Below are 21,098 nucleotides of genomic sequence, written 5' to 3' on the forward strand. Positions count from 1 at the left end.
ACATGGTGTATTATGTTTAAGTGGAAGCTAGCGAGCTAACTTCCTGCTAACTTCTAACTCTGTTAAATTTCATAAATTTAGACAGTTTGTAACTCTCAATGATGCCACAGTGATCGTTTGACTGTGGGACCCAGAAACAGTTAATGACATCAAACTTAAAGACCTGATAACTATTTCAAACTATTTACAGAACACCAATAGGAAAGGATGGTTTTGTTTTTTGTTTTTTAAATTTTTGCTGACAAGCAGAGGTGAAGTTTTTACTGTTTCTTCCCTCAGTAAACATAAACAACGATAGTATTCAGGAAAAAACATTAAATATATATTTATTTATCATGACTCTAGTTTTACATGGCCTATCAACACACTTTTAACACAAAAGTGAAGACTCAGGGTTGTCTTGGGTTGTTGCTATAGCATCTTAAATTGGTCATGTGATTGGTTTATTGTGGCTATTTTTCCTCAGCAAATCAGCAGCACTTTTGCGATTGTTTCGCCCTGAGGACAGCTTCAACTGTCTGAGTGTTGAAAAATAGTAACGCGTCCGCACCGCATTTTCTTGTTAGTAAGGGTAACTGCGTTGTAAAGACTGAATAGTAATTAGATTACTAGTTACTGATAAAAGTACTTTTAACGCCGTTATTCACGTCACTGCTTGTGTCTAAAAAAAAGTTTGTAATATTGAAAACATAATGCAACGATCAGATCAGTTAAATCCCAAATTTCATGCAAAATAGTGCAAAGACAGCATTGTAAACTAGAATGTTTTTGAAAAATGTTAGGGATTTATATATCTGCCTCAATTTTATACGATCAATATGACGTTTTAAATATTTGTTCATCATAAATCATAGAATATAAAAAAACAAGGAAACAGCTTTCAGGTCAAAATGTGAAGCCTATGACGATGTTTCTTCAACCTGCATCAGGCCAGCAGGTTGAGACTGACTGCAGAAATCTTTGGTTATATAAAAGATTGTTGGAAAATGAGCTACAGACTTCATGTTCCATTCCACCAGTAAACAATTCATATTTTCAAGTCTCATCAAATTCATGTTTACTTTGTAGGTTTTAGCCCACTGGATAGTCCAGAAGGGAGATAAAGTAGGGTACACTTTAGGGCAGCCCTAAGTTATCTATCAATTGATTTGTAGTATAAACAAAACCAAAAACATTAGGAGTCCTACTACACAAGTGCAGTTACTAGGGATGGGTACCGGTGTCCGGTGGTCTGACATAAACGGTAGTAACCAGACCGAAAAGCAGCGCACATTTCGGTGCTTTATTTCGGTGCTTTTTTTTTTCGATTCGAGCCAATCATTTTACGTTCCCAAGAATGGTAGGCGGGGCCAGGTACGTACGTTCTTTTAGAGCAGAGCTACAGATTAAAAATGCCCAAGACGAAGCGGTCAAAAGTCTGACTGTACTTCACAGCAAAATATGCAAACTCAGCAGCAACAAGTGCTTTAAGCTGATACTGTGATACTGTGCAAAGGAGGTAACACCTGGCGACGCATAGCGTTTTTTTAAAAAGCCGAGAAATGCGCCGTATTTGATAGCTTGCTGCGAGACCTCACACCGTGCACATCTACTGCGGGTGGGTTGCCTGTTATCGGACCCGGAGCAATATCCCCCAAAAACCCGAAGAATGGAGTCTTGGCCCCTAGCCCTGCCAGTGTAGCAGAAATGATGACGGATGATGATGCAGCAGCAGCCGTTCTTCTCTGCGTGAGTAGCTTAATGTTGTCCGTGTGTAATTTTCGTTGAGTAGGCTAACCACGTTATTACATTAATGCATGTAAGGTGAACTAGTATGGAACGCCAGGACTGCCATAATGAAATAATTAAATACACCATTAAATAATTAATTAAATTTGTCAATAATTAATTAAAATTGGAATTAATTAATTAAATAAATTGTTATGACACATGTAATTAATTAATTATTGACACATTTAATTAATTATTTATGTGTTTCACATTTTAATTAATTATTGACACATTTAATTAATTATTTAATGATATATTTATTTATTTCATTTTGGCAGTCCTGGCGCCTGGCTCTCATCATGAAATAATTTTATCTGTCAGCCTCACCCATCAAACTCAGGGGGCGGCGTTAACGCTGCCCATGCAGCTTCTCTAACATTTGATTGGTTGCCGTGCAAAGTAAGTCAAAACAGGTCGATCCTAGATAATCGATTGCTTGTGTAGACTTGGGGCAGCCAGGTATCCCAGAATGCAGATCAAATCACAAGCAGCAATGGTGGTGGTGTAGTTTTAAAATACCCCGTTTTTCTGTCACCAGCTACACTTTTAACAGTGTTTTAGCCGCGAATGTCGCGACGTATGTCTGGTCAGGTTGTCAACATAGAACATGTTTGCAAAAGTGCTCAGATGTTTTCAGAGATTTCACTAGCTCTGCTAACAATTAGCATGCAGAGTGCACCCAGGGGGTTACGTTAACCGGTTTGTTTACATATTCCACTCTCCGTGTTCCACATGTTGCATTCGCAGATTCTCATTTTCACCGAACGATCGTCTCTTTCCGCCTGGTCTTGTGTCTCTGTGCTTCTGTAACATAAAGAACGAGCTGACATTTTTCTTACGAAACCAGCGATCAGCTCAACAGACCCTCAGTTTACCTGCATGCATTCTCCTCCTCATCTGTCAGCTGTTTAACACCTGCTGCTAATTCAAGAAACGCGCCTAGTTACCTGGTGATAGTCACAGTTTAACTGGGCAGCCGGTGCTCGATATAACGCAATGTCAGCGCATTTTTCTGCACAAGATAAGTAAATATAGTGTTTTCCCCGAGCGCAGAGCTGCTGGAGCTCGTTTCCTTACAGAGCACTTTATAGGCGAACAGCTTTATCAGCGGCTGATGTCCAATCACCGGCACACAGCTTTCAAACCTCAGCTGAGTTTTAGCTCTCAGTGGTTAAACGCTGGACTTCATTCACTCAGGTTCTGTCTGTCGGGTCACGTTTACTTCGCTGTTTTATTTACAACTGAGCAAATCGGTTTGGCTGAGGTTAAAGTTTCTCATAACTACATAGTTTCACAGACGTTTAATGGTTCACTGGCACATGTGTTAGACTGAACTATCATCTAAATATCATCTGTTTTTTAATAGTTATTCAACTGTATTCTAAGCACCAGCTGTCTGTTAGAATGTGATTTTTTTTCTCTCTCTGTTGGCAGAGGTATAAAAATGCGCAGGAAAATCTGACGTGCATGGCAAACTTCACCGACGATATTTAGGGAGGAATAAACACACGTCAAACATAAATGAACCATTTGTCTGTCTCCATAATTGAGAGCATTTTCTCTTATGTCAACACTCTCTCTCTTTTTTTTTTTCTTTTTTTTTGCTTTTTCGGTCATGTTATGTTTACCTGTCAAAGGCTTGTTACAAACTATGAAACACATTGTGCAGACTTCTGGATGTTAGAAGAAAACGAATACTGCTCATGAATGAGACTAAAGGCAGGAAGGTGTCCTTTAAAACTAAACATGTTAATGGGACCTCCCTATTTATATCATAGTTTATGATATAGCACGTGTATTTCAGTAATAGCCTGCTGATTTCAGTGTAGTGGTGACCAGTCACACAGCTCACATAGGGGTTATCTGTGATACTCCTTAACTATAATTTATCCAAGTTAACTTCAGTTAACCATTCAGACGGTTCTTTTGCAATGAAAAACATAAACACCCATGCTGCCAGTAGGTTTCCTCAGTGCCAGCTGTTAACATTATAGCTGCTTATGCAGTAACCATGGTAACCACGGACTCTGAGCGGCTGGATCGACGGAGGTCAGACGACAATTTTACATGTATGATCTTAAAACAGGACACAGCCACTATACGTGCTGGCCTCATATCAAATGTGAAGGCAGACTGAGTCTATGTTTGAGGTTTGTTTATATCTAATCTTCCTTTTCAAACATTTAAACAGCAGCGAGTCTGCAGCTGAGGGAATACAAACTCAAACTGTCGGAACAGGTTTGCTCGTTTCTTGGATTCATTTGGTGATTTATTAAATGTATAACTGTTATTCTAATCTGCTGCCGAGTCTCTTACACTTTTCTTTATGCTGTATATTTTCACGTCTCTGGAATAGTTGGCAGTTAGATAGTCAGCTGGGAAACTTTGTGTTAACTCATGGAGCTGAGGATATCGTGGATATGCTGACCTCGCTGCGTGGTGTACAGAGCGAGGTCAGCATGATTAATATTCACTATAAAAATATTAGCCGAACATCATGAAGTCTGTATGTGTTTCATAGTGTCGAACAACCTTTGTACAGTTAAAGCCAGCAGTTACTACATGACGGAAACACCAACGTTATCTCTTTTATGTGTTTATACACAGGTCACACTGATTACTGAACAAAAACCCAAAGATCAGATGTTAAACAGATTTATTTGCTCTCTCTCCTCCTTAAACATGTTTTTAATGTTAGTTATAATTCAGAATTGGCGACTGAAACACGTAGGACACATAAGAACATCAGGAAATAAAACATCGATAAATATAACCTCAGTAAAAGAAGTCAGCGGGGGTTACTACAGCTGTGTACCGGGGCCTGCGCTTTGTCGGTGGGATTGCTTGCGAGGCGAGCGGGTCTATCCCACGCTTTGCCGTGAGACTGGGACGACATCTCCGACATCATCGAAGCACTTTTGCAAAGAGGCTGTATCTTGACAAACCGACCAGACACATGAAGATTAAACCACTACATTCTCGGCTAAAAAAAATATTAAAACGGTATTTGGTAACACACAAACAGGGTTTTTCAAAGCTCAGTTCTGTTAGCTTCCACATGCCGGTTGTGTGCTAGAAACAATGGCCACCAGGCCAAAGCAATGGTTTTGACTCGATCAGCGTTAACCCCGCCCCCTGAGTTTGATGGGTGAGGCTGACAGATAAAATTATTTCATGATGAGAGCCAGGCGCCAGGACTGCCAAAATGAAATAAATAAATATATCATTAAATAATTAATTAAATGTGTCAATAATTAATTAAATGTGTCAATAATTAATTAAATGTGTCAATAATTAATTAAATGTGTCAATAATTAATTAAAATGTGAAATACATAAATAATTAATTAAATGTGTCAATAATTAATTAATTACATGTGTCATAACTATTTATTTAATTAATTAATTCCAATTTTAATTAATTATTGATACATTTAATTAATTATTTAATGGTGTATTTAATTAATTCATTATGGCAGTCCTGGCGTTCCATAAACTAGCAAACATCATCATAGCTACATGCGGCTGTCTTCTTGTTTGATGGCAGATACTCCCTTCACCCTGGCCAAAAAGGCTAAAATGACCAAAGAAAAAGTGGAAAACAGTTAAACATGAGAGGTTTTTGGACAAAGTTTGTGTTTTTTCCATTGTTTAAGCACTGCTTCCAGCCAAGAGTGATACCATATATGCCCCATAGCTGCAGAAAAGGCTAACATTGTTATCTTTTTACAAAAAACAGCTGAACATGAGAGGTTTTTGGACCAATTTTGTGTTCTCCATTCTTTAAGCACCGGTTTGAGCACCGTTTGAGCACCGGCACCGTTTCAAAAGTACCGATTTGGCACCGGTATCGGATAAAACCTAAACGATACCCATCCCTAGCAGTTACTGTTACTGGCATGTCAGTATCAACAAAGCTAGATCTCACACACTGTTAGAGCCAAATAGAAATGTCAGTTTTTTTATCTGAATATTCTAAGTCACATTTAAATGCTTTTCAATATTAGTTTTTTTTTTTCCTTCAGTTTGCATATTAAGATTTTTTTGCACAGTTCATCCTGTTATTGTTTTGCTGTTATAAAGTGTAGGTAATTCTGCTGATGTGCTCAGGGTTAAAGTTAATCAGAAAAGGAGTTTGAAAAGCAACAGTTTTCTTTTTATAGCTGTTTAATGTGTTTTACTGATAGGAATAGATAACCTGGACTTAAACTGGATATGTTTTGTTTTGAAACTGTCAGCTTTGTGTACAATAAATTCTTTTCTTCAGTTTTTAATGTCTGCCTTGTTTTTATTGTTGGATTACATTTAAGCTGCCTTTTGGAAATCACGAGTCAGAAACTTTATGTTCTGCAGAAGAGACAGAAGCTTATAGAAAACAATTGCTTTCAAAACACACGGGTCATGTGACTGTGACAAAATCTGAAGTTTTGGTGCACTTCACCCCAGTTCCAACACGTGGCGTACCTGCTGCTTCAAGGTACTGCCAGGCGCCAGAATTCACATTTTTATCAACCGGAGTGATTTGTAATAAAGATTTGTTTTAGATAGTACCGCTTTAATTTATTAAATGTGCATGTGTAAAAGAAAACAATACCCTCTCTCTGACCTGGATTTAAAGTGTAATCAAATAAATATTATATAGATAAATATTCTACTCGAATAATTACTGGCATAGAGATGTGAGAAGGCAAGATACTGCTGGGTGAGCTCATATATGCACTTGTATAAGCAGAGAGAGAGTGGCACACAGAGCTGCAAACTCTTAAAAATATCTCATTAAAAATATCTTCCTCACTACAACCGTATATTCACATACTGTGATCAAAAAATAAAGCAGACCGAGCTCAAAACCAACTGTAAACCTGTGTGGCTATTATAGTAAATGTAGTAATGTTACCCAGAGATATATTTGAGGGCTCACTTGTGACCCATCCCATGTCCATCCAAGAGAGGTGGGTTAGTGCAGCTCGGACAAGCCATTGTATCTCTGCCCAGAAAGCCAGTTAGCGGCTAGCTGACTAAGCTATCAGAGTTAGCTCCAACGACGGACACAAGTTATAGCAAGGACTGCATGGGACATAACACTTTAGACAGGCGAGGCTGCTTGTGACATTATCCACCAAATTTCCCCTTGTGGGACAATTAAAGGATTATTCTATTCTATCCACTCTGCCATAGCCTGGTTATAGACTCAGCACCCGAGTGCCTTCATTGCTATGTATGGGTGACTTCAACCATGTCAGCTTTGACTATACTGCTAACTTTCACACAGGGAGAGAATTGTAGACCTACTGTATGCTAATGTTAAGGATGCATACAGTTCCTCCTTCGTCCCCCGACTGGTACGCCATGTCCCAGTGGCCCCCAGAATTACAGGCCTGTGACTTACACGTCATGAAGACACTGGAAAAATTCATCCAGCTCCAGCCTATTGTCATGCCACAACAGGATCCCCTTCAGTTCCCCCACCAGCCCCGCCTCGGAGCTGAGGACGCCATCATGTACCTGCTCAATCATGTCTACGCCCATCTGGACCAGCTCTCTACCCTCTACACCACAGACTTCATCCACTGCACAGAGACCTGCCATCTTCAGAAGTTTTCTGATGACTCTGTGGTGGTTGGATACATGGGTGATGAGAGTGAGGCTGTGAGTAAGTCCTTTGTCACATGGTGCAAGCAGAATCCTTTGCAGCTCAATGTGACAAAGACCAAAGAATTGATTGTAGGGGTCCTCAGGAAGCACAAACTGGACTCCAACCTGCTGCTGACCTTCTACTGCTCGTCTATTGAGAGCCAGCTGACATACTGCATCACAGCATGTTATGACAGTTGCACTAAGGTGGATAGAGGAGTAGTCAAGGCAACACATATGATGACCTGTGGCCCTTTCCCCTCCCTGATGGACATCTATTCCTTCTGCTGCCTCAACAGAGCAACAAACATCAAGGACAGCTCCCACCCTGGTTTTGACCTGTTCAACCTGCTTCCCTCAAGAAAGTGCTACAGGTGCATCGGCACAAAGACTGACAGACTCAAAAATAGTTTCTTCCCAAAAAGCTATAACCACCCAGAACTCACATGTTCACTGACTTCTTCTCTTTGGCTCTAACGGAGGCGGTTGCATCTCTCTCCCTCTCCCTCATCTTATCTTTCCTGCTTGGTTTCTTATGTCCTTGTCTAGTTTTGTCTAACTTTAACCCTCAGAGAGTCTCTCAGTCATGTTCTATAAAACCTAAAGATGGGCTCTGAGTACCCAGACTGTTCTTATTGAACACAGATCATTGACGGACATTTAGATCTGCTGTAAAATTGGATGCAGCTCGATCGCACTAAACCCAAACAACCACCATTTCTCTCATCTAACTACCCAAGTTACTGCTAGAAGGACCTCAAGGCCGAGGGTGGCTGAAAACAACAAATTCTTCTCCCTTATAACGAGACTGTGTTATGGCTCTCTGCGCTACACCCTTCAAGGCGCAGAGAGCCTAAAAGGTTGGCTGTAGGACTGTTTACTTCTGCCCAACCGGGTGAAGGGACACTCTCTCAGCTGAACACAGGATACACATGCGCACACACACACACGTATACAGACACAGACATACCCTCATCCCCCTCCTCCCTCCAAACACCTCAGATACTTGCCTCCAGCGCAGAGATGCTGCAGGACTGGATGCTGCTGTCTACACCGGGAAACTCTTACCCCATACCCACCACATGGTTTTTTTGTTTTCTGTTCTCATACTGATCTCCTACTAGAAGCTCAGTCTGAGATAAGTTCTCTTTTTCTCTCCTCCATGGATATTTAAAAAAAAAAAATACTGTCCATATGTATATAGCGCAGCAGAAACTTATAATCATAAAACTGGATATTTATAATTGAGCTATTTGTACATATTACATCTATTTCTTATATTTTGTAAACTTTGTACTAAATTAAAAAACAACATATGCAGTCTGTTACTGTTCTCATTGTCTTGGAGCAACTGTAACCTTATAATTTCCTTAGGATTTGATAAAGTATTCTCATTCATTAGAATCAGAATTTAGATTTGAACATTTTTATTTTTATGTACAAATATTATTTTAATATTATTATTGTGTGTGAGGGTGAAAAGCCCAAAGTTTTGGAAGAGGCATACAGGCACTGTGGAAAAAGTAAAAATGTGTGTGAGTTCTCTAAAACCGTTTTTGTGAACACTTTTCTAAGTACCGTATGTTTTAAAATGTGAAACATGATTTTATTGACATGATCATCAAAGAACATGATTTTTACAGGGAGTGCAGAATTATTAGGCAAATGAGTATTTTGTCCACATCATCCTCTTCATGCATGTTGTCTTACTCCAAGCTGTATAGGCTCGAAAGCCTACTACCAATTAAGCATATTAGGTGATGTGCATCTCTGTAATGAGAAGGGGTGTGGTCTAATGACATCAACACCCTATATCAGGTGTGCATAATTATTAGGCAACGTCCTTTCCTTTGGCAAAATGGGTCAAAAGAAGGACTTGACCGGCTCAGAAAAGTCAAAAATAGTGAGATATCTTGCAGAGGGATGCAGCAGTCTCAAAATTGCAAAGCTTCTGAAGCGTGATCATCGAACAATCAAGCGTTTCATTCAAAATAGTCAACAGGGTCGCAAGAAGCGTGTGGAAAAACCAAGGCGCAAAATAACTGCCCATGAACTGAGAAAAGTCAAGCGTGCAGCTGCCAAGATGCCACTTGCCACCAGTTTGGCCATATTTCAGAGCTGCAACATCACTGGAGTGCCCAAAAGCACAAGGTGTGCAATACTCAGAGACATGGCCAAGGTAAGAAAGGCTGAAAGATGACCACCACTGAACAAGACACACAAGCTGAAATGTCAAGACTGGGCCAAGAAATATCTCAAGACTGGTTTTTCTAAGGTTTTATGGACTGATGAAATGAGAGTGAGTCTTGATGGGCCAGATGGATGGGCCCGTGGCTGGATTGGTAAAGGGCAGAGAGCTCCAGTCCCACTCAGACGCCAGCAAGGTGGAGGTGGAGTACTGGTTTGGGCTGGTATCATCAAAGATGAGCTTGTGGGGCCTTTTCGAGTTGAGGATGGAGTCAAGCTCAACTCCCAGTCCTACTGCCAGTTTCTGGAAGACACCTTCTTCAAGCAGTGGTACAGGAAGAAGTCTGCATCCTTCAAGAAAAACATGATTTTCATGCAGGACAATGCTCCATCACACGCGTCCAAGTACTCCACAGCGTGGCTGGCAAGATATATATATATACATATATATATATATATATATATATATATATATATATATATATATATATTTATTTATTTTATTTTATTTTTTTTATCTTATTCTTTCCCAGTTAAATTTACCCTTCATTCTAATTTGTGTTGTACAGTTATTTCATTTTTAACCTTAATTTATATTTTATTCCTTCCTAGTTAAATTTACCCTTTTTAATTTTTCATATTTATTTCCTGTCTTATTCATAGCCTTTTCCTTTTTTGTTTTCTTTAGGTCACGAGCAGTTGTCCAAGCATTTCACTACATATCGTACTGTGTATGACTGTGTACGTGACAAATAAAATTTGAATTTGAAAGGGTATAAAAGAAGAAAAACTAATGACATGGCCTCCTTGTTCACCTGATCTGAACCCCATTGAGAACCTGTGGTCCATCATCAAATGTGAGATTTACAAGGAGGGAAAACAGTACACCTCTCTGAACAGTGTCTGGGAGGCTGTGGTTGCTGCTGCACGCAATGTTGATGGTGAACAGATCAAAACACTGACAGAATCCATGGATGGCAGGCTTTTGAGTGTCCTTGCAAAGAAAGGTGGCTATATTGGTCGCTGATTTGTTTTTGTTTTGTTTTTGAATGTCAGAAATGTCTATTTGTGAATGTGGAGATGTTATATTGGTGTCACTGGTAAAAATAAATAATTGAAATGGGTATATATTTGTTTTTTGTTAAGTTGCCTAATAATTATGCACAGTTATAGTCACCTGCACACACAGATATCCCCCTAAAATAGCTAAAACTAAAAACAAACTAAAAACTACTTCCAAAAACATTCCGCTTTGATATTAATGAGTTTTTTGGGTTCATTGAGAACATGGTTGTTGTTCAATAATAAAATTATTCCTCAAAAATACAACTTGCCTAATAATTCTGCACTCCCTGTATAAAACTTTTATTCTTATGCTTTGAATAAACATGTCAGATTTTCATAAAACATTCATTTGTATGTTATAATGTTTTTCTACACCATGTGTAATTTTTATAGAACCTTTCTTTATTCTATGTATAATCATGTATCTTTGAAAAATAAAATATCTAATCTTATCTTTTGTACTTTGTGGTTATTGAATAAATATTAGCCACTGTGGTGGGGTGTGGTCTGCGGTGCGGCTGCAAGGTAGGCGGACGCATGTGGACGACAATCACACCTCGCTGGCTTAAAGTCTGAATTCAGTCCTGACTGTTTGTTCATGTTGGAGTTTGTGGCTGCAAGCTGGAAAGCTGCAGCCAGTGTGTGAACGACAAGCGTGAATAAAGTGCATGCTGAAAAGCATGGAAACATGGTCGGGTCTGCCGTAGATTAATTACAGCCACATATAAACTGATAAAAACAGATGGCTGAAAGAAATGTTTGATGGAAAAAGGAAAAAGAGTGTTGTGCTGCTAAACTTTGAGGTTATAAGTCATCAGTGTTTAAATAAGAAAATGCCAAGAGGAGACTTGGAGCCCCGAGTCTGCATGCAAAACATGAAAACTCCATAGCAGTGATACTTGTTCATACATAAGTGCAAACATAGGTGGTATTGTTCAAGTGAAACAAGAACATATCATTTTACAGTACATTTTTGCCATCCTGTGATCTCATTTGCCACATTCTCCTAACATCTTAGAGCTATTTCCAAACAAGAATGTTTATGTTAGATTCTGTTTTAACATGTCACCAATTATAATTCTGACTTTGAAGTAAAGACACTTTTTGTTTTGGCTGTTTTTAATCAGTTCCAGTTGTGTTTAACCACCATTTAGATTTACTTTCCCAAACTTTGTGGCACTAATGATTCTGTGTCCAGGTTTAAAACACCTGCTCTCTGAATTTGTACAGAAATTCTAGTGTAAGTCTGAGTTTTGGGCTGCTTTGGAGTATTAGTTGTTTTATATTACCCGAGTCCTGAGTAAAGTGTGGTATAAATGCAGGCATGGTCTCAGTGTTTTCTTCAGTGTTCTGGCTGATGTTGTTGAAGCCACAGTGAGCATTTTTGTCCGTTCACCAGTGTGGCGGTATTTGAAAAATATACATCACGGGTGAAATGAAGATGGTTAAACTGTTACATCGCAGCTTTAATTTGAATTAACGTGTTTGTCTGTCTGCAGGCTTCTCAGCCAGACGAGCTGACCATCGAGGAGCAGGAAATCTTGGAGGTCATCGATGATGGCGACACGGAGGACTGGGTCAAGGTACAAAAATAACACAAACACAGTTATGTAGCAGAAGCACTCTCATGTTTGAGGGTTGGTTGTTTTGTGTATTAGTTCACTCTCTGGCTCTTAGACTGTTTGACAAACATTTAGTTTCAGTTTTTATAAGACCTCGCACCGGTACGGACTATCTACTGGACGTTTTAGTGTTTCTCTGGGATCAGCTGGACTGATGTGGCTTGATTGATTGATTGATTGAATCTTTATTTTGAACATGTTGAAAAAGTATAAAAAAAAAAAAAAGAATTAAAAGAGACAAATGAACAAAGCAAACAAAAGGAAAACGAGCAACCACAACTCCAAATAACGTCCATGTTCAAAAAGGAGCAGGAAGAAGCATAAGCTTATTTAATCCCACCCCCTTTCCACTATCTAGTATCAATAGACTACAGAAATACCTCCTTGTAATTACATTATATGTTATGTGTAATTTTTTTTTTTTTTTTTTTTTTTTTAATATATACACATATATGTTTCTATCTATCCATACCTACGTATATACACACATACGCACATATACACATTTTCAATAACCCCATTAACACCTGAAGGATACACAACCTACAATTACATATATATATATACATACATACATATACACATACATATATACCCATACCAACAAACCCGTGCATGCGCACACACATGAAAATATTAGACAAGAACACCCTATCAAATCTCTACCTTTTCCCTGTACCCTGTAAAAACCATATCCTTAAACCGCTTTTTAAACTGCGCCATGCTCGGACATTGCTTCATATCTTTACTTAGTCTGTTCCACAGCTTCACTCCACACACAGAGACGCAAAAACTTTTTAATGTTGTACGGATACGAGGATGTTTTAAATTTAATTCCCCCCTCAAATTGTATCCCCGTTCCCTTTTAGAAAACATTTTTAGAATATTGTCAGGAAGCAGGTTATTTATTGCTTTATATATAATTTGTGCTGTGAGAAAATGAACCAGATCTGTGAATTTTAGAATTTTTGATTTTAAGAATAGTGGATTTGTATGATCTCTGTAACCAGTTTTATGGATTATCCTTATGGCCCTTTTTTGTAATATAAAGATTGATGATAGCGAACATTTGTAAGTATTGCCCCAAACCTCTGCACAGTAATTCAAATACGGTGCAATCAGGGAACAATAGAGAATGTGGAGTGATTTGTGGTCCAGAATGTGTTTTACTTTACTCAAGATTGAGACACTTCTTGAAATTTTGTTATGTATATGATTTATATGAGACTTCCAGTTTAATTTATCATCTATAATCACACCAAGAAACTTATGTTCAAGTACTCTTTCAATTTCCACACCATCTACATGAATCTGCACTTGTGCATTTCTAAGGGAATTCCCAAATAAGATAATTTTAGTTTTACTTAGATTTAGCGATAGTTTGTTCCTGTTAAACCATTTTTTAATTTTGCAAATTTCTGAAGTAATTGTATCCAGCAGCTCCTTTAGATTCCCCCCAGAACAAAAAATATTTGTGTCATCTGCAAATAATACTAATTTTAATATATCAGATGCCTTACAAATATCATTTATATAAATAATAAATAATTTTGGACCCAGTACAGAGCCTTGTGGAACACCACAAGCAATGTCCAAGCATGATGAGGAATGGACACCCAGCTTCACAAATTGTTTCCGGTCACTTAAATAATTTTTCACCCAGTGCAGTACAACCCCCCTTATCCTGTACCGTTCCAGTTTATTAATTAATATGTCATGATTGATTGTGTCGAATGCTTTCTTGAGATCCAGAAATACTCCAGCTGCATACTGTTTCTGATCTATAGCATTCGTAATCTCCTCAATTGATTCGATTAATGCCAGAGATGTTGATCTTTTTGATCTGAATCCATATTGACTGTCAGAGAGTAATTTATATTTATCTAAGAATTTGTCTAATCGTTTATTAAACAGGTTTTCTAGGATTTTGGAGAATTGTGGTAGTAAAGAAACAGGCCTGTAATTTGTGAAGTGGCGTCTATCCCCGGTTTTATACAGCGGCACAACTTTAGCTATTTTCATTTTGTTTGGCACTTTTCCCGTCTGAAATGATAAGTTGCAAATATATGTTAGAGGTCCTACAATTCTTTCTATGACCTTCTTGACGATTTTCATGTCAATATCATTACAATCAGTGGATGTTTTATATTTACACATGTGTACAATGTCAATTATTTCTTTTTCCTCCACTGATGTGAGGAACATTGAGTTAGGGTTCCTATCAATCAGGTTTTCACTACATTCTACTGATGGCAGTGACTCAGGAATTTGTTCTGCCAGTTTTGGTCCAATATTTACAAAATAATGATTAAAGCTGTTGACCTTATCAGCAGTGTTTTCCATAATATTGCCATTATCGATAAAGTATTGTGGATAACTTTGTTGTCCAGAATTATTTTTAATGATACCGTTTAAAACATCCCATATTCCTTTCATATTATGTTTATTGTTGTTCAATATTTTACTATAATACTCCTTTCTACATACACGTATAATATTGGTCAACTTATTTTTGTATTTTTTATATTTATTTTCAGCTTCTTTTGTTCTTTGTTTTAGGTATTCCCTATAGAGTGTATTTTTCTTTTTACATGCATTTTGTAAACCCTTAGTGAGCCATGGTCTATCTGAATATTTGTGCTTTCTGTTGTATTTTATTGTTGGCTTCAGGAATTAGAATAATTCAACTAAAATGCGTGCGGTGCATTGGGGCAGGTCAGGTTGGCCTGGGTGGTAGAAGCTCTGCTGAACATAAAGACAAATCAAAAAATGTACAAAATACACAGTTCTCTGCTTCTTTTTTTGGCCCCGCAGCTGTAAAGGGCTGATGGGAGATTCTCGTCACCCAGCCGGGCAGGCAGGTGGGCGGGCATGGCTGAGAGTCTGACAGGGGTCAAGTGGTGGAACGACACTTGACCCCCGACTTGAACGACACGTCTCCCTCATGCATGAGTAACACGAAGAACTTTGCCTACTTGGTGTTCAATGCTTTTGCTGTGTAATTATATTGTCTTCAACGTTCCAGCGAATAGGTTCAAGCTACAAACCTATCATTAATTGGTCCTTCGAGAGCCGGAGCCCTGGAGTCGACATTCACCGAGGGGAGAAGAGACACGCTGAAAGACTGAGGTCAGCCAGGAAGTTCCTGTAGTAAAGTCCCGAGACGTGAGAATTTGTCATCGGGCAGGTGGATTAGCTGTCTGTTTTCTCTCCTCGATGAATGACGATCGGCGGGATTCGAGGCTGATATTACATGCTAAGCAACACCAAGTAAGTTTAAGTCTTTGCCACTGTGTGCGGCAAAGCACGCAACCACTGTGTGAGTTTGCGTTGAAATTCTTTATCACTGTGTGCGATAAAGTGCATGATCATTGCGTTGTAAGTCTTTGCCACTGTGTGCGGCAAAGCACGCAGTCACTGTGTGAAAACTGCGTTGTAATGGATGATGGAGAAGCTGAATTGAATATGAAAGTGCAAGTCTATGCCACTGTGGGCAAAGCACGCAACCACTGTGTGAGGTTGCGTTGCGGTCTCTTCTGAGCTGATGAGCAAGCTACACATTATCAGATCGAGAGCTGGCTGAGAACTCCTCAAAGAGAGGGAAACAGAACTGTGATAACTGTGATAACTGGAGTGTGCAGCGTTTCCGTGAGCAGTTTTTCTGCATCTTGACTCATGTGTGTAGAGTGTTCATAGCATCAGCATCATGTTTTTGTTATTTGTTTTGTTGGGTTGAAAAATAAATAAACTTGTGATCATACTCATGGATCACCATGGCACATATCACCAGCCATATGATTTATTTATGCACATGAAAAAAGTGAGTGTGAATGTGTCTGACGTCACAGTGTTTTTGTGCGCTGTGTAAAAGTAATTGCCTCCAATTGTGAGAGCGGTGATTCTGCAGGTCACCAGCTATTGTAAAGAAAAAAAAGAGTGAAAAAGAGACAAAATTTACATTGTAGATGAAAAATAATCATAGGAAAAAGGTTTTGTGTTGATCAGCCAAGAACAACTACAATTTCATTTTCTGCTTTTAAGAAAGGAAACATGCAGGCCAAGTTTCTGGCTGACTTATTTACGGTGCCATGTGTTTCTCAAACTCACAAGCGAGCTCTCACTCCTCCCTGAAGACAAGGAATGCAGCTCCAAAGAGCAATAACATGGCAGATAAAGAGACAGCAGCAAAGTCCTGAGCAAAGAGTCCCAGCAAGCAGCAGCAGTGTGGACGAACAGCATCAGAGAAGAAGAGCAAACCCATCACCCTGCCTGATTGGATGAATGGCACTGTGTTTCCAACAAGCTGCAACTTCACTGTGCATGTGACAAGAACATTTGAGGAGAACTGAGGAGACTGTAGGAGTTTGACATTTGCCACTGTTGCGGTTCGAATTTTTGAGGAAGAGACATAGGACAGAAAGTCCATAGTGGGTCAACACAAATGATTTTATTAAAATACATATGTGGTGAAGATGGGCTCTGCAAAACATCAGGCTCAATCTCCCGCCTGACAATAGGTGGGTGTGATATTTATACTTATGATGACCAGTAACTCCAGTGAGGACATATTCTAAAAAAGGAACCGCTACTTCCTCTGTTCCTCCAGATGCTTCCTGTTATTCTACTCTCTGCACTTCAGAACAGAGCATGAGCATACCGTTTACAAGCAACACAAGTCTGTGTGCAGGCAGACTTATGTCTGTATTTTAACCTCAGTACATGACCTCACTCAACAAACAAAGACATTTTAGAAGTATACTTCCTGACTCCGTTTGAGTCATCTGTTACCAGGCAAACTCCAATGCAGCAGGCTGCTGAATGCACACAGGCAATATGTAGTAAATTATACTGTAAACATGTAGGCAACCTTTCAATAGCTGAACTTTGCTCCATTGATCGGCCAGACATCGCGCTGCCCGTAGCTTCAAACCATTAATTAACTTGACCGAGCTTCAACCCTTTAATTATGCAATATGTGTATAACATGATTACAGTTGCACCTGCAATGAAAGATTATTATGTGCTTATGCTAACACCTGAAATACAGACTTTAATATAACATCATCAGTTTCAATAAATGTGTCAATGAAATGACAATAATGATAAATCATAAATGATGCAACAGTAATAATAAGGATTATGAATAGTAACATAGATTATGAATGTAAAATAATATTTCATCTCGATACTCCTCCTCTTTGGCCTCGAAAAGGCCAACACTCCTCTTATTGTCTCACTCCTCGGGCCACGCAGCCACCTCCTCTTTGAGTGAAATGATGCTCTGCGATCCTTCTCTTCTTTCTTCAACTTCCCAGGTAGACTACTGGTTAGTCGTTGCACGGGTCAGAGGGTTTATTCTGCCTCTGTTTTGCCACCCGTGTTATTTGGAGATGAGCTTGTCTCCACCAAACTCTCATCTGCTACTGCACATTGAGACCAATGGAACTAGGTCCCGCCTGTCCCCTTCAACTGGACTGCTGTTGTGGTACGAGCCGTCACTTTTGGAGCTTGGCACGCTCCCTTCATCCCTCAGGTTCTCATGTTCCAACGCTGCTGAAGATTTAAGGCAGAGCACGTCGTACACCTTAGTTGTCTTCCTCAATGTCCACGATGAATCTCTCATTTTATTTAAAACGTTGCTGTGGGAAGACTCCTCTCAATCTCCTGCAAGCTCAGTAGCACAGCTGCCTGTACTATTTCTGCCGTTCCTCAAGATGATCACTGATCCTCCTCAAGCCTCTATCCTGGCCTCCGCTTCCATCCTGTAGGCGCCCTTCCTCACTCACTTCTCGTCATGGCACCTCACGACACCTACAAATTAAAATGACCCTCCTCTTGCACCTGGCTTCCGCCATGTGTCAACTCCCTACTGAGACCTGTACAAGAATGTTACACATTCTCTCTAAAACAATCTCCCGCCAACCTGTAACCCTGTGTAAAAACATTAGTCAGCAGTTACATGTTAAGCTCATTTAACTTCATCTGCTTCTCTCACCCCAACCGGTCGCAGCAGATGGCCGCCCCTCCCTGAGCCTGGTTCTGCCGGAGGTTTCTTCCTGTTAAAAGGGAGTTTTTCCTTCCCACTGTCGCCAAAGTGCTTGCTCATAGGGGGTCATATGATTGTTGGGTTTTTCTCTGTATCTATGAAGCGCCTTGAGGCGACTTTTGTTGTGATTTGGCGCTATATAAATAAAATTGAATTGAATTGAATTGAATTAACTCCCAGCTCCACCTGGAACCTGTATCCTGGAAAACAAATCTGTTAAATCAAACATCTTATTTACAACCAACTATAAATCATGAAAGCGATAAAGTATTCAGCATAACAGACAAGTATCATGTTCAGGATTTCTCAAATCATTAAATCACTATTAGTGCCACAATTTATTTTATCCACAATTTAATCAGTGACTTCCTTAAGCAATGTCACTCCACTTGTTTTATCACTATGAGCCCCCTATTAAACTGTTCCATAAAAACTGCATCTCTTATTTGTTTTCTCATGTGCCTTGGTGGAGGTTAACCTTGAGTCGTGGTCAAGTCTTGTCAGCTTTTACCAGTCAGTCAGTTTGTTTTTATTTCCAGTCTTTCATTCATTCATTCATCCATTCTTTGCTGATAGTGGAAACCATCGCCGCATTTAGATTTCCGCGCTCAGCAAAATGACGTCATTTCAAAAAGAAAAACTCATGACTCATAAAGTCACAAACATGCTGCCAGCTGCTGTTTGCAGTAAAGTCAAGCTGTGTGTCTAGTATATTTGTCATGTGACTCCAGACCTTTATTATAAACATGTAAGTGACTAAACTGGGAAGAAAGTCAGTGTATTTCACCTGTATCTGTGTCACAGATACTAAAAACTTTCTGGTTTCTCAGCAAAAGTAAAGGAATATATTAAATTTCAATTCTATTTAATTTATATAGCAACAAATCACAACAACAGTCACCCCAAGGTGCTTTATATCATAAGGCAAAAACCCAATAATAATACAGACAAAATCCCACCAATTAGATGACCCCCCCCCCCCTTCCTTAGAGCAAGCACTTAGTGACAGTGGGGAGGAAGAACTCCCTTTTAACAGGAATAACACTCCAGGAGTTCCAGGCTCAGGGAGAGACAGCGATCTGCTGTGACTGGTTTGGGGTGAGGGGAGGAAGACGGGAAAAAAGACACACTGTGGAAAAGAGCCAAAGATTAATAATAAATAATGATTAAAAGCAGAGTGGAGCATAAGAAAATAAATCCAATAAAACCACATCATGGGAAGCCTCCGGCAGGCTAGACCTATTGTAGTGTAACTAAGGGAGGATTCAGTCACCTGATCCAGCCCAACTATATGCTTTATGAAAAAAAACCCCAAAAGGTTTAAGCCTTAACAGTAGAGTGTGTCTGACTCTGGTTGCACAGAAGAGGGCCCTGAAAGCTGAAGGCTCTGCCTCCCTTTCTACTTTTAAAAATCCCTCAGAACCAAAAGTATATTTGATGACTTTATGGTGTACCTTTGTGAGTTATACCAGGGAGTCCATTAGCTCTAAATTTGAGGAGCACAGTATGCAGACTTGAACGCACTGAAGATGTAACACTATTAACAAGATAATCAACCTCTGTGGGAGTAGCGTTTAGGTAGCTCCCCTGCACTGTGTTGGCACATGGTTCATTGAAAGCATCAACTTTCCCTCACTGTGATGCACAACAGTTTAACAGTAAGACTTTATGCCTAAAACCAGGACTTTGAAACTTCATTTAACATTTTAGGTGAATTTCTTGTTTAAAAACAGTTGCTTCTGTAGTGTTATAACAACATTTTTGTAAGGACACTGTTTTCATTTCCCCTCCCTTTAGGACCCTGTCATCAAGATACCATTCAGCAATGTGTACCAGCATGTGTGCACATACCGGGACCTGTACTATAAAACATTTGAGCTTCCCGCCTGCCCACCTGGTGTAGACCCGATCGTCACCTACCCTGTGGCTTTGAGTTGCCACTGCGGTCGCTGTGCCATGGACACATCTGACTGCACCTTTGAGAGCCTGCAACCTGACTTCTGCATGAATGACATCCCTTTCTACTACTAAAAGAAGCTCAATCATATTTAAACACATTATACAGAGTATACGGAAGCTGCCCTGTTGTTTAGAATCAACCAGTAATTACAAAAAAAAAAAAAATGTTTCTGCTATCGAAATAAACACATGATGAATATTTCTCTCAAACAGTGTCTTAAAAAAAAAGATAAAAGGTAATTGACGCCTGACGTCTGAAAGTTGACGCCACAGCTGGAGTAACTTTAACTTTCCTCATATCCTAAGGCCAGCAGAGATTCAAAATGACATCTGTGTAAAATTTACATGGAAAAAAGTTCTTTCTGTAAAGTGATATATAACCTAATTCAACAGTTTATGAAGAATTTATGTCCCATTGCTAGTTTCAAGTCTTACTGATGTGACACGATGCATTCACTTCATAAACTGTGGATCCGATTACAGTCAGCCTTAGTAACTCTAATTTGTGACTCTAATTGGATTTCATCTACTTTAATTGGACATTAAAGTAGGCAAGAAAACTACATTGAAGATGGTTGAGCTGGCTAAACGCTGGTGGTAGAGATGAAGATGGCGGCTTGAATGGATCACCTATTAGTGAAGAAACGATTTGACTTTTACCAATGGGATCTTAATATCATAGCTGTTAACCTCCCTTGTGGCCATAAAATGTGGAAGCTGCAATGCCCATCATGTTGAAAAGAAAGTTCAAGTTCTCTGTTCAGCTAAAAGAGACTTTTTCACTGGGATGTCAGACCTCAGGATCTTAAGCAGAGA

General features: G+C 39.3%; 1 protein-coding gene across 1 annotated transcript; it reads left to right on the forward strand.

Moving 5' to 3' along the window:
* Positions 1 to 1,209: 1,209 nt before the first annotated feature.
* Positions 1,210 to 21,040, forward strand: LOC113033286 (gonadotropin subunit beta-2-like). The gene is made up of 4 exons (XM_026186953.1): positions 1,210 to 1,213; positions 1,706 to 1,728; positions 12,155 to 12,238; positions 20,121 to 21,040. Exons 1-4 carry the CDS (start codon positions 1,210 to 1,212, stop codon positions 20,352 to 20,354), a joined length of 345 nt encoding a protein of 114 aa, XP_026042738.1. The 3' UTR covers positions 20,355 to 21,040.
* Positions 21,041 to 21,098: the final 58 nt, after the last annotated feature.

This window comes from Astatotilapia calliptera, chromosome 12 (genome assembly GCF_900246225.1).
Source record: "Astatotilapia calliptera chromosome 12, fAstCal1.2, whole genome shotgun sequence".
Lineage (NCBI taxonomy): Eukaryota > Metazoa > Chordata > Actinopteri > Cichliformes > Cichlidae > Astatotilapia > Astatotilapia calliptera.